Here is a 13517-nt window from a genome sequence, read left to right as displayed (position 1 = left end):
CTGGGAATGTAACGTTTTAGTTTTAGTTTGTGTGTCAGGAGAAGGATGGTAATGTACTAGTCTTTAATTTGTTTATTTATCATCACAAATAAAACGAATTAAATAAATATATAAAAGCTTTGGCCATTTAAACTTTTAAAGTGGGCGTATCTATAAGTTCCTTAATTAAAATAACTATACAGTAAGATGGAGAAAAAAACTAAAAACCAACTTCTCCCTACTAATAATGATAAGCCAAAGCATAAGGAAACAAAAGCTCGGATTCAAAATAAGGTGGAGAAGACGTACGATGTGGATGATTTGACTGCCTGTGCCATGAAACTGTCCTTGGGAGAAACTGAAAACAAGATGCATGGAGTAACTCCATCAAAATATGTAGAATCAAGTTGGCTTCGGGCTAAAACGTCGGATCAACACTACAGTCGTTTAAATGACAAAAATGGAGGCAAGTGGTTGATTTTCTTGGACGATGTAGAGCGCGACTCCCAAGGACTGACCACCCTGGACAAGGCGTGGAGTTTGATCGAACAAGCCACCTTGAACGGAAATTTCTACCAATCAAAAGTTTCAACGGCTTTGAAAGAACCGTACGATTTCACGAAAAATACCGGCGTAATTGTCATTTACACCAAAGATTGTAAAGACTTGGATGACGTCCTAAAGACAGCCGTAAAAGCCTACACTCTCCTACAAGATCTACTGCCTCCCAAGTACTTCCTAAGATACAAAACAAATGCCGCGACCGACGCTGGATTATACCCCGATCAAAACTGCAAGAACGTAACCATCTATCGCTACAGTAAAAGTTCAGGTTTGCAGCAAAGAGATTCAAACGGCTGGGTTACCCCACCACCGTTGAAGTCCAAGGTTGGTGCTTCAGGGCAGACACCATCACTGGGGTCTCAGTTTCGAGCACCAGGACGTTTCAATCGAGACAGCTCGTGTAGAACCAAGAACAAGTCCTAAGTGAGGCATATAAATTGATCTGCACTCTAATTGCTCAAGTAGAGGTACTTTTAGAGAGTATGCTGACCAAAAACTATGCAACCTTGAAACAAAAACTAAAGGAAACTTTTAAAATTTTAATCATTAGTCACTGTTATATTTTACGTATGTATTATTTTAAAATGTTTTGTTATTAATGTAATTTACGTTAATGAGGCGTACCAGGAATACTTTTTTTGATGCTAAGAATATCTGGTAACATTCTCGCATAACTTGCAACATAAATTAAATCGGCTAATATTTGTTGTAACACTTTTATTTGGGGAAACCGTTACTCTATTCAGTAAAATAGCTGAAAGTTGAAGTACGATAAATATGTCATCAAAGATGGCCAGATTGACTAACGTTTTCACGAAGTATGCGAGGATTAGTCTCAATATATTCTTAATAACTTGAATTAGTTTTTTGTCCTGTGTACACATAAGTCGAAATAAAGAAATATTTCTTGCCTTCAAAATGCAGAACACAGAAGATTATAGACACTAGTAAAATCTCTCCACAAACGGATAGAACTACAATCTAGAGTTCTGTCATTCATATTTCCTTGTTTACTCGTTATATTGGCACACTAATATTAAGAAGCCAAGGCGATACGCGAGTGTCATGGTAGTGTTTGTCGATAAAGGACGTATTTGCATATCTTTAATTGTTCAACTTTGACATTGTACTGATAATTAGATCTTGAGAACTGAAGATCGCGTTTATCTCCCCGAGTGTTGATTAGGCTCTTATAACTAGCCGCTCTTAAGAGGTAAACTTGAGTGATAAATTATTCAAGATGATTTTAACTATGAATCTGGAATGTACTATCTTAACTTTCAGCGCATTAAGTACCTCAAAGGATTACGGAGGTATTAAGCAATAAGCTGCTCTAAAAATGTTCCCGGTAAGTTGTTGTTTGTCCTAATATTTATTTTTCTAAAGAAAATTTGACGAATTAAGTTTTATTAGTGTCCGTTTGATTTCCAATAATATTTTCAATTACTTGGTTCTGTTGCTTGATTTATATTACTTTAAAAACCAATTAAAAGATAATATAATTTTTCCCCAAACGCTAATAGCATAAGTTCATAAGATATGTTCTTGCATAAGTTTGTCACTGGTTACAAACTGGAGCTTGTCATGAAGTGAATGAGGTAGGTCATAGATTCGGGGTAAAGCGACGCCTGGTGAGGCGCTGTAAAAGGCTTAGTATTGTAGACTAAGTAGGAAGATGGGCTGCAAAACCGAGACATGTAGTCAATCCTCGAACTAGCTCTCAGTAAGTCTCTAGCATTACAACATATCTTGTAAACTTATGCTAACAACCTGCAAAAACAATGTTTATGGTAAAAGAGTAAACTTATTGTTTTTATCTAGCTGTGTGATTATATAAACACAACATTGTTTATAGTTTTATAAATGGAGGGATGTGTGTCACCTCAGGAAAGTATGTGGGTTTTCTGGGTATGCTTTTTTATGGAGATCAGATATAAGGATAACAATTTTGGTGAGGAACAATATGTCCTAAAAGTCCCGAGCCTTAAATTGGGAAATACTTCGACTTCTATGGCGTCACCGACCTCTTGGCCAATACTTATAGCCCAGGGATAGATGTAATTTTAGAAGCAGGAATGGAGAACGGTTAGTATTTACTTCAGTCCGACCCATAGCCCAGTATAGAGCCCCTCCAACACGTAACGAAAAGTTTAAATTATCTTATTGGCTCAATTAAACTACGTTTCGATGACGTTGCTGACGAGAACGGCGTAAAATACGTAATTCCTTTTTACCTCTGTCGCAATGACCCGCCTCTGCTTTCATACCCCTCCATCCCATGGAAGGGGGTGGGGACTTTGACCAGCGCCCAGTTCTCCATTCCTACTTCTAAAAGTAAATCTATCCCTGCTAATACCATTTATTTGGGTTTTTATTTTCAAATAAGACTAGCTTTTTCGGGTTAAAGTACCCAAATTACCCTTTCCTAGCTATTAAATTCAAAACGTCAAGACAAACTTGAAATATAAAAATTATTGAAAATGAGAGAGTTAAAGACAAATAATACGCGGAATTCATTTTGTTTTACACGATTCACTGTATTTACGAAATGAAATACGGTAAATACACCTGCTGCGAACAAACAAAAGTCAAACCATCATCGTTATTCGACTTCTGTAAAATATTCATTTCAACACGCGATATATGATGATATCAGCTTTCTAGTTTTCATTGTCAAATATAACAAAGACATTTTAAATCAATAGAGTTAAGGTATTACCGGACTCGTTTTTGATCGGAAAAGGAAGTCGATATTAGTGTTTATCATTAATCAAAAACTAAATAATTTCTCTAATTTAATCTTTACAACGCAACTGGAAATAAGCCTTGTACGATTGACCTTAACCAAACCTAACTTAACCTAAGTTTGATCAAATGTTATTATTGTTTTTGACTAAGTGTGCTGCACACGAATGTCGATTTGTTAAGTAAAAATATAACAGTAATTTTTCGATTAAGTAATTTCAATAACCAAACCTATTATTTTATATGTTTAGAACGGAATTGGTGTCCTTTCCCTCTTAGGGGCGATGCTAGTCATCTTCTGCTCTCTACTGTTTTCCTCTGAAGTCAATGGGGACTTCAATCATTTGAGATACAACCGCACAGAAGCTGATTATTATGGGCTAAGTAAGTTATCGCTCTTAAAGGTATGTTTTATATTCAATTTACTACGTTACGCAGAAACTCATATTCTGCACATGTGCTCATGCATTTTGATATAACTCGCTTAAGGGGAGAATGATATGGGAAGAACCCTTTTTTAATCGCATTATACTCATAAAGTAAGGAGGAAATCACTTACAAACCCTAGAATAACAAACGTTCTGTTACCGTTTCGAAGCTCCAAAAATGGACGTGCTAATACTTAAATGTGTTATTTTATAATAACCGCAATTTAGTGATCAGCTGAAAGTGTTGCGTGGTGTTGTTTTTAGAATGGTTACATTACACTATGTGTTTTTATGGTCGCTTATGAAAAATTAGCGTTAAACTTACCACGTCAACTTTAGAAATTTTGTAAATTGAAAATTAACTGAAAGTTTTTGGTGAATTTTCATGTTATTTAATGAATTAACTGCGTTTAAAAAATGTTTCTCGAGCTGTTTAAATACTAGTAATTAATTTCTAGAATTATATAGTCACAATCATTCCACTTTAATTATTATGACCTTCCAAAAACATTGAACGTCATCATGATATGTTCACGAAACATAAACTAATTTCAGGATATTGCCCTGATGCCAGCAATCGAACGCATGACTTCTGCGATATCCAGCGAGATATTATTTGGCGCCTGAAGAGGAACGGGTATTTGTGGGGTTCCAGATGCAGATCGAATTTACGAAAAACTAATGCCACTATATGCGGAGCCGTGTTAAAAGGTGATAACATAAATTTGTCATCTATCATTAAGTTTCGATGTCTGAATGGGATCTATAGAGGACTAGTCTGTTCCCCAGCAGCCTCACGTCTTTGATCAACCATAGCCCACTCGATTCGCGCTCACCGACGCTGCGCTGCTCGCGCTATAGATGCAGGTGGCACCGGGTGAAAATCTGGGAACAAATCCTTCTGCGTAGAGTTTGCAAGTTCTCTCCCCACTTGTTAAAAGGAGTTTTCCTCCGCGGTCTAACCCGGTTTCTCCTTTCCATCAAAACTTGCTGAGGTTAACGGTAATAGTTAGTATAGGGCGCTGTAGGTTAGCTGTGGCATAGGGGCTAGCCACCACCCCTCTATGCATTGTAAAGGGGCCCACCTGTAAATAAGTCGCGAGTTGACTTAGTGTGGATATCCCTTCCTAGACCAAGCTTAGAAAAAAAAAATAGAAAAAAAAATGGGCTATGGATCAACATACCTAATGTTCTGTCCAAAATAATTGCAACTCCGAAGCCAAAATAATAATCCAAATCCCGTATACACTAAAAAACTTACCAGAATCCCATTTTCTGAAATAAATGAGTATATATCATCAAATCTACAGTGCATTTTGAAGAATTTCAGTTCTCCCAGTGGTTCTCCATTAACGCAATGCGGTATCACTGCGAGAAACAACTGGCGAACGACAGTGTTTGATACTGGTCGGCTCGCTTCGGCCGGGTCAATAAAGCTAACCCTTGGCCTAATATAATCAGATTCCAACTTAAAACCATATTAATGTCTAAGGAATTTGTGACAAATCTGTTTTCAAATAACCGTATCAAATTTCTGGACGGTTTAAGTGTATTTTAGTCCAAAAATCCAAAAATTAATAATAATATAAAGGCGATAAAAATTAGGTTCGATTTCTACCTTGCGAACACTCGCGTATTTGAAAAGCATCGACTGGTCGACTCATGATCGAGACTGAGTCACGGCACAATATATTATCTCAACGCGCATAGCTTTTGCGCAACTCAAGCGATAAAATTGACGTTCGATCAGAGTCCAACTTCTTAAAAAAACTAGGAAAAATAAGTCAGTTTAGACAAGTTTTGGAATGTAAAGCAGTAAAAAATTTTATGGTGAAACAATTCTGCATTTTTTGTCAGACCCGGATATTAAATAAATCCTTCTTTCTAAAATGAAGAACTTTAAAATTAAATAGACCCTTTTCAAAGGTGACAAATGTAGGGGGATTGGGGAGGGTAAAATAAAGACCGGTGTTTGAGCACCTTGCTTAACCAGGGAAAATTGTCAAGTGTTGCCTCGTAGCGCTATTGTATTTGTATGAGAACTAGCTTCTATTTTTAAGACAGAGGGGGCGTATTTTACGACCCTACCTAAACGCTGACGATGCTGGGAGGACTTCGGTGCCATAGATGAGGGTAGGCAACGTCATAGGTATGGGGGTTGCCTCTCCTTCAAGACATAACGCCTTTGTTGTCTCTATACCGGATGTTTCCTATATCAAGCAGACGACACTGCGGCCCCTCCCCTTATCTATTGATTTTTAATATAAATGCATTTAATAGGATCCTATGACGTGTGTCATGGTGGAGACCCTGATGAAAACCAAGCAAACTGTCACCTAGATTGTCAAATTTTAAGCCTTGACTCCCACGGAGACTGCACAGTTGGAAATCATCCGAGAGAAAGATGCATATGTTATAGCAACCGCACAGAAGAAATACTACCTGAAGTGATTCCTAAGGCTAAACCCAGTCCAACTCCAATCGCCAGTACACCTAGTGTAGTTCCGAATGATTCGGAGTAAATAACAAGCTACTAATAATTATGCAAATCAAATGCAAACTTATTAATTTTCTAAACTGTAAATTGCACCTTCCATTGAAATAATAAAATGTGAACCAAAAATTGTTAAAAGTGCTCATTGTGTTGAATACTTTGAAAACGGTGACCCGGACAGCAAAATGGCCTAGAACATTTTCCAAAGACCATCCCCCTTAATTTCTGACATACCTTTCAGAATCACCTTGTAGATATTTTAAGCCTTACCTTGCTAGTAACTCCATACAGCTCTAGAAACGTTGCAGACCTGTAAACGCAATTTTCAATCATTTCTAACCACTTCCAAAACTAGTTTGATAATCACAAGAAATTTAGTGGACGTGTGGGGTTTTCTATAATTCCATCACGTAGTTTTTAACAAGTCATGAATTTTTCACATGAATCGATGTCGTCACTAGCTCTCTTAAGTTAAATGGTATTTTAGTCTCCTTGACGTGTTTTTTCCTCGGAGTGCAGCAATTTGAGATGTTTATCTACTTCACATCGGTCAATATACTTCAATTTAAAAAGCCAAGCCCATAAGATTGGTATGGAATTATGTTTGTACACAATTTAATCAGAGAGAATTTATAATAAGGAGTAGAAACTGAGGAATATTATGTAGCTCAAAAATCACGTGATCAACAAAACTGGCCAGGTCTATTTCCGGTGCTATTTTTTTAGGCCCCTCCCTCTAGGGCGGGTCTAGAATTTCGTGGGAGGGTCTAGGAGAGATGGACACTACCTTTTTAGGGAAAGGGAAACGTCTGACTTAAAATAACTACGAATGGCGCGAGTCATACTCGAAATCGCGAACCCTTATTGGGTAATTGTACAACCAACAGTGATTGAGGGCAAACTTTAAAATTAAAGGAGAGTCATGAGGCCGGAAATTTACCTGGCCAGTTTTAGCGTCACAGCCTACTTGTTTGAGCTACATTGTATTTAGCACTGTCAAGGGCAAGAGCTTCCACTCCCTATTATAAATTCTCTCTGATTTAATACTTTCTTTTTTTTAATTTTATCAAGAGTTACTGTCAATACTATTTCAATTCGGATGTAAATCGAGCAGCTACGTGTTTCTTACGCTTTATTCCATTGTATGCTTGTCCTCTCGTAAAAATTAATAATGTGTATATATTTGTCTTAGAATTTCGCCACTTGTTTTATCGCATTTTAAAGATATATAAAAGATCGCCATTCTCCCTAGAAAGTCATTCTAATTTCATCCACAGGATCAATTGGAAATCTTTCTATCTGTTCATCATGAAGTCTTTCGTAAGTACAAGTTCTTTAGTGTCTTTTTTTTTGAAGAAAGTTGTCCATGTTCGAACCATTCTTACAAGGCAACAAAGTTTTCACAGAAAAATAGATTTTTCTGTACTGATTTCGAGATTTAAATTGGAAATGGTTTCTAGTCGGCTATTTCTGGCCTTAACAAAGGATAGAGAGGTGGCGGATTTGCAGGAAATCTAACTTTATCCCTACCCTGACTCGACCAGTAATCCAATATAGTTTATAGTATAGAGTATTTAAAATACAGTATGTGCTATACCGTAAACACAATACAGAATTCAGTGTCCAGAATACAGAATTCAGTATCCAGAATACAGAATTCAGTATCCATACCCGTTAATCATACCGAGTTGTTAGCAAGTTGTAGAATCTGGTAGATCTCATTCACCTGTGAAATTAGAGTATTCTAGGTCAATCTTAGTTTTAATTTATGATTACAGTTCAAAACGTCTCTCTCGAAGACTGGGTACTTTTAACCACTTAACTAACTTCATTCTCTGCTCTGTAGGTTATCACTATTATCGTTGCTTTGGCGATTGTTACTCGCAATGTCGCTGGAGACATTGGCATGAACGAACTTCTCGGTGGTCTTCTTGGTGGTGCACTCGGTGTAGGTGGAGAAGGAGTTGCTGTTGATGGTTTAGGACACGAAGTTGGAGTCGACGGTTTAGGTCACGAGGTCGTGGACGTCGATGGTTATGGTCCCGGAGTTGACGTTGGTGTTGACGGATTGGGGCACGGAGTTGACGTTGGTGTTGATGGATTAGGTCACGGAGTTAATGTTGGTGTCGACGGATTGGGCCACGGAGTCGACGTTGGTGTTGATGGGTTAGGACATGGAGTAGGTGTAGATATTGGAGGTGAGAAGGGTGTTGGACTTAATCTCGGCGGACTTGGTCTCGGTGGATTGGGACTTGGAATCAACAAGGCCCTCACTATCCCCATCCCAAAACTGTATTTGAACAAAGCCATTGGTAATGAGAACTCCCTCCATAAGATAATTTATAATAAACTATACTAATCTCTAACTCTGAAAGGTTTCGGCCCTGGCGGATTATCTACTGACGGTTCAATCGGGTTGGACTTCGGTAAAGGAATTATTGGTTTGAACCTTGGAAAGACCATCGGCAAAGGAGGCATTAACTTGCGATTGGGAAAGAACCTTGGACTCGGTGGATTCAACTTGGGGTTAAACAAGAATATTAATCTACCTTTCCCCAGTATTGGACTTTCCAAAGGAATCCAAATTGGAAAATAAAAGTGAGTCGATATACATGTGACCAAAGGGAATTATAGCGAGAGAAGTGGGTGCGTAAGGCCTCGTTTTCAACACCCGCGTCCTACCTAGAAAGTATTAGTTCCCTTAGCAGCCGTAAGGCAAACCCAACTGCATAGGCCCCCTTTTGAAGATCATGCCACTCCTCTTGTTATAATTCTCTATGAAAATACGAAAAATTTACTGGAAACTAATTATTAGTTTTGTTAGCGCTTAATTATACAATTGGTTTATATTTTATTCTACAATAGGTTTTTCATTTTTTTTTCAGGTTATATTGCCGTGAAGATATAATTTATCAACATATTAATATATTTGGTTTTTTTATGAACTTATGGTAAAATCTATGTTTTTATTTGTTACTGATAAAATAAAGAAAACATTAATTACTATTAATCTTTGTTCATTTTCATAATTGCGCCGTTAAAAAATTAAGCTCATTCTATTCTAATATGATTAAATCTTTAATAAGCTTATGCACAAAGTTAAACAGGATATTTAAGCCTATTTTATGGTCTATTCAAGTCAGGAACCGGTTTGACACTAGTTCACAAATATTTGAAAAATGCCTATTATCCCTTTCTACTATTTTTAGAAACCGTAACTATTGGTTCCTTTGACTTTGTACTTATCTCTTACTTCTTTACCTGTTCAACGAAACAGAATACTAAGGATTCATTTAAACTTATGGGTAAAGTTTTTAAATACTATATCTCTTAAAGTTGTTATTAGGTTTTTGAGAAAGATACTAAAAGTTAAAGTTAATTAATAACGTAACTTTATGTTGATGTTTTGAAAAGCATTAGTTGAGTGTCCCAGGTTCGAAAGAAGGTTGTGAAAAAAATTACTTCAAGTTCCATTACCAGACAATTAATTTATTTAAACAAATTTAAAGTTAAATAATTAATTTGTATCCTTGATTCGTGAGATCAAGATTTCATAGTACTCTGGCTTTTGTTGGGCATGAATTTAGCAATAAGAACTTCTAATCACACCTGACTAAGCTACTACAATATTTCCACCAACAAGTGGCTGGACTCAATCATGGGCCAAGAATAGTAAGAGGACTAGGCAGTCCCAAGCTTCTACGAGCAAACGATTTCGTCTTTCCAAAAAAAACAGCCATCCCGTATCAGCGGGGGTTAAAATAGGGAGAAACCGGAATTGGGGTCAAGCATTTCCGGCTACGGCCAACTTTGCGCGATCTCGGTTGGCCGTATTTCGGAGTGTTGCCCTTTAAAAATGGCGATTTTCCGAATTTATCTTGTTGAAACCCAAACCTTTGGCCAAGAATAGTTAAACGGTACGGCAAAAGGATAAAGTTAAGTATTTTAATTTTTCAAGATGGTTAAAAAGAAGCTCTGCGCTTTATCTATCTGTAATAGTTTTAGTCGCTACTTTCGTAAACCGTACATAAAAACCAAGCCTTTGCTATGCAAACAATGGGCGGATTGTCTGGCTAAATTTAGGCTCAGCTGCTATTGCCTTGTCACACTCACGCATGCGCTGAATTTGGAATTATATTTTCCGGATTTTTGAGCCACGTGATTTGACCCCAAAGAGTGACGAAGTTCCGGTTTCCGATAAATTGAGCCGATAGATCGCGCTACTAGTGGCCGTTTTTTCCGTTGGACGCCTTTTTGCGACCCTGCCTAGTCCTCTTACTATTCTTGGCCCATGACTCAATTATGTCCAACCATGAAAAGCGTGCTGGAATTTTTAAACAGCTATGTAGGGCCCACAAAATGCTACTCCAGAATCAAAATTTTCTCCTCCAAGTTATACCGAATAGCGCATATTTTAACATGGGTCAAAAATACGTTTCTTCAAAAAGTTCAGAAGGGAACTAAGTTTTGACAAAAGTACATAATATAAAGAAAAATAAAGAATATTCTACGCCTCTCATTAATTGTATTGCGACCCGAGCTTAAGTCTTAGAAATTTTGCAAGCTGTTTATCTTCCGTCTCCAAACAGTGACGTGCTACAGTATGAAGGTACTGCCGGCCCCTATACATTAATCCCTAAAACCAGGAAATTGGCACACATGTGGAGCAAGACATATGAGCCTGGCCATCTTGTTTGAACAATTTCAATATCCTCCCATCTAAGAACGTTAATGTGCATTTATCTAGCAGAAGTTTTCTTTTAATGGAAGAAGTGTGCCTAATCTGGTAATGTAAGGTAGTTCAAAGAGTAATAGCACAAGAGTGGACATTTCAAACAATACCTCTAAATAACAATGTTACCTTGGAACGAATAAAAGAAACATCAACTGGAAACGTTTGTACTATTACACTTTGAACTACTTTTACATTACCAGCTTAGGCACGCTTCAACTTTTAAAATTACACTTCTGCTATATAAAGGCTCATTAACGGTCATATATTGAAGGCTATTGAATTTTTCTAAACAAGATGGGCAGGCTGATATCTTACTCCACATATGGGCCAATGTTTGGGGACCCGTACCTTAGAAAACAAATGTTTTAGACCCCACGTTCTTTGACACCCTTCACTCAGTCTGACTCAAAGAACACAACCTTTAATCATATATATATATAAAATGGTGCCCTAAAAAGTAATGAAAAGGACGTGACAGGCTTAAGGCCAACAGTGGGTACCTTTGCTGTTGGTATATATATATATCTATAGATATAGATGTCTATGATATTAGCAATCTTGATGTACATACTGACGTCTTACGCGTGAACTGCAATCTGAATGAAATTATTCTTCCTTAATTATCTAAGTTCTAATGAATTTCATCAAATTACTATTTTAATTTTTATTTTCTCAAAAAAAAGACATCGCCACAGAATATATTATAAATATATATTTTAAAGAATACGCTTTGAATATATTAATAGACACTATGACCATTAAAGTCAGCCACGAATGTGTCCTATAGTATTTCCTTTGTCTTCAACTAGTGCATTTTATTTTCCAACGCTGATTCCCTTGGATAGACCGATGCTGGGTAGTGGGAGACCAATGTTCTTGTTAAGACCCAAGTTGACGCCTCCAAATCCAAGATTTTTGCCCAATCTCAAGTTAATTCCGCCTTTGCCGATGGTTTTTCCGATGTTGAATCCAACGCGGCCCTTTCCGAAATCGAGTCCAACTTCTTTGTCGAGAGAGAGTCCAGCGGGACCAAAACCTTTAGGAGTTTTAAAAAGAATTAGTATTTTAATATAAGGAAGTAAATTCTGCTTTGCTACAGCCCTGGTTAATCTGTCTAGCCTTTTTCGACAGTGATTGAAATAGTATTCATTTGTATTACTTCATATTGCAATTAAACGGTATCACAAGTCACCCGCCAAACCAACCCCTCTGTCCAATCATGGACTCTATATTTTGAGATAGAGACTCCATGGTCCAATCAGGCTTTTGGTTATTGAGAACTTTTCCAGCGCTCTTATTACGGTGACTTGTGAAACCCTTTAGCCCAGGAATCATGAGTAAGTAAAGAGAAAAAACTTTAGTATTTACCGATGCCCTTGTTGATGTATACTTGTGGTAAAGGAATGGCTAAGCCTTTGTTTAAACCGAATCCCAAGCCTTTTCCGAGTCCGAGTCCACCGAGCCCGAGCCCGAGTCCTTTGTCAAGTCCAACTCCTCCAATGCCTTTATCAACGCCACCACCGATTAACCCTCCCAAGATATCATTTGCACCAATGAGACCGTCAGCGTTGCAACTGACGAACACCAAAGCGACGGCCAAAGCTAATCCCTGGATGGTGGAGATACATAGAAAATTGTAATCCAATATTCATTAAAAAAAATTCAAAGTTTTTCTTACCGAAAAATACATGGTTAAATTCAGCTTCTTGTAATACTGAGTTGTTCAAAGTAGAATGGATGAAGTTGTTGTGATTTTCAACGGAATTGAATTTCTTTATATATGCCAGTAAAAACAGCTTTGCCCGAATTTATGGATTACTAACTAAATATTCATATTGATTTTTCGAGATAATCAAAAATACCCTTGACGTATTAAAAATTTAAATTCTTTAAAGTCCAAATACAACTTCACTTGAAATATAATTGTAACTATGAGTTGTTTAATTCACTATTGATGAGTTTATTGATTGATTATTAATTCACTTGTAACTAACGAGGCATCCGTAATCGTTGCATATCCCGTACACTCTACTAAAGCGATTGATAACATGTAATTTTTAAAAATTTTAAATTTTATTAAAATTCAGATTCAAATTTAAAATTTGAACTTATTTTTTTTCCCAGAAATTTAATGATACAGTTAATTTTACGCTCATCAAAACTACCCTTGGGTAGTAGTAACGTAACGCTAAAATACTAAAACTAATATGCACTACGCACGTGTCGAATAAAAATTATGGGGTTGCATGTGGCCTTTAAGATAATCCGGAAATTCCTTAAATTGAAAAGATCAAATTGTTTGTATAACATCTTGACACTTTGAAAGACGTAGAAGTCACCCTATTAATAATTTCGATGGTTCATAGCAACAAAAGTTGATTACTGAGAGTACAACACTTAAAATGAACAAAATCCCCACCACCCAGAGATAAGCGTTATACCAGTTCTACCCTGTCCTGGTAAATATAAAGTGACGTCGTAGAGTTTGCGTAATATTACGGAATTGTCCATGTTTTTATAACTATACAGTGTGTTTCTGAAAGGTCTGTGACAAATTAAGGGCAGTGTTCTT

General features: G+C 37.0%; 3 protein-coding genes across 5 annotated transcripts; 2 read left to right on the top strand and 1 right to left on the bottom strand.

Annotated features, from left to right (window-relative positions):
- Positions 1-1547: 1547 nt before the first annotated feature.
- LOC149678458 (uncharacterized) lies at positions 1548-6351 on the top strand. Of its 3 annotated transcripts, XM_089836416.1 has the most exons (5): positions 1548-1756; positions 1828-1891; positions 3540-3672; positions 4272-4427; positions 5997-6351. In XM_089836416.1, the coding sequence occupies exons 2-5, from the start codon at positions 1883-1885 to the stop codon at positions 6236-6238; spliced, it is 540 nt and encodes a 179-aa protein (XP_089692542.1). In that variant the 5' UTR covers positions 1548-1756; positions 1828-1882; the 3' UTR covers positions 6239-6351. The 3 variants fall into 3 exon arrangements, with proteins under 3 accessions (XP_089692542.1, XP_089692541.1, XP_089692540.1); XM_089836415.1 differs by lacking the exon at positions 1548-1756 and having other exon boundaries at positions 1812-1891; XM_089836414.1 differs by lacking the exons at positions 1548-1756; positions 1828-1891 and adding an exon at positions 3307-3465.
- Positions 6352-7391: 1040 nt separating this feature from the next.
- Positions 7392-9220, top strand: LOC149678457 (uncharacterized). Its single transcript, XM_089836413.1, has 4 exons — positions 7392-7530; positions 8057-8522; positions 8586-8808; positions 9096-9220. The coding sequence occupies exons 1-3, from the start codon at positions 7519-7521 to the stop codon at positions 8804-8806; spliced, it is 699 nt and encodes a 232-aa protein (XP_089692539.1). The 5' UTR covers positions 7392-7518; the 3' UTR covers positions 8807-8808; positions 9096-9220.
- Positions 9221-11594: 2374 nt separating this feature from the next.
- LOC149678456 (uncharacterized) lies at positions 11595-12756 on the bottom strand. Its single transcript, XM_089836412.1, has 3 exons — positions 12624-12756; positions 12314-12554; positions 11595-11981 (listed from the first exon to the last, which is right to left on the bottom strand). The coding sequence occupies exons 1-3, from the start codon at positions 12633-12635 to the stop codon at positions 11761-11763; spliced, it is 474 nt and encodes a 157-aa protein (XP_089692538.1). The 5' UTR covers positions 12636-12756; the 3' UTR covers positions 11595-11760.
- Positions 12757-13517: the final 761 nt, after the last annotated feature.

The sequence above is a fragment of the Phalangium opilio genome, unplaced genomic scaffold (genome assembly GCF_054372755.1).
Source record: "Phalangium opilio isolate 3A_F unplaced genomic scaffold, DU_Popi_V2 ptg000042l_1, whole genome shotgun sequence".
In the NCBI taxonomy this organism is placed as follows: domain Eukaryota; kingdom Metazoa; phylum Arthropoda; class Arachnida; order Opiliones; family Phalangiidae; genus Phalangium; species Phalangium opilio.
This window is presented reverse-complemented; position numbering and strand designations above follow the sequence as displayed.

Coding starts and splice junctions, on each gene's coding strand:
- LOC149678458 (XM_089836414.1), top strand. CDS start 3,418: ATGTTATTATTGTTTTTGACTAAGTGTGCTGCACACGAATGTCGATTT. Junction 3,466..3,539: donor CTGCACACGAATGTCGATTT/GTTAAGTAAAAA, acceptor TTATATGTTTAG/AACGGAATTGGTGTCCTTTC. Junction 3,673..4,271: donor AGCTGATTATTATGGGCTAA/GTAAGTTATCGC, acceptor AACTAATTTCAG/GATATTGCCCTGATGCCAGC.
- LOC149678457 (XM_089836413.1), top strand. Junction 8,523..8,585: donor GTATTTGAACAAAGCCATTG/GTAATGAGAACT, acceptor TAACTCTGAAAG/GTTTCGGCCCTGGCGGATTA.
- LOC149678456 (XM_089836412.1), bottom strand. Junction 11,982..12,313: donor ATACATCAACAAGGGCATCG/GTAAATACTAAA, acceptor AAACTCCTAAAG/GTTTTGGTCCCGCTGGACTC.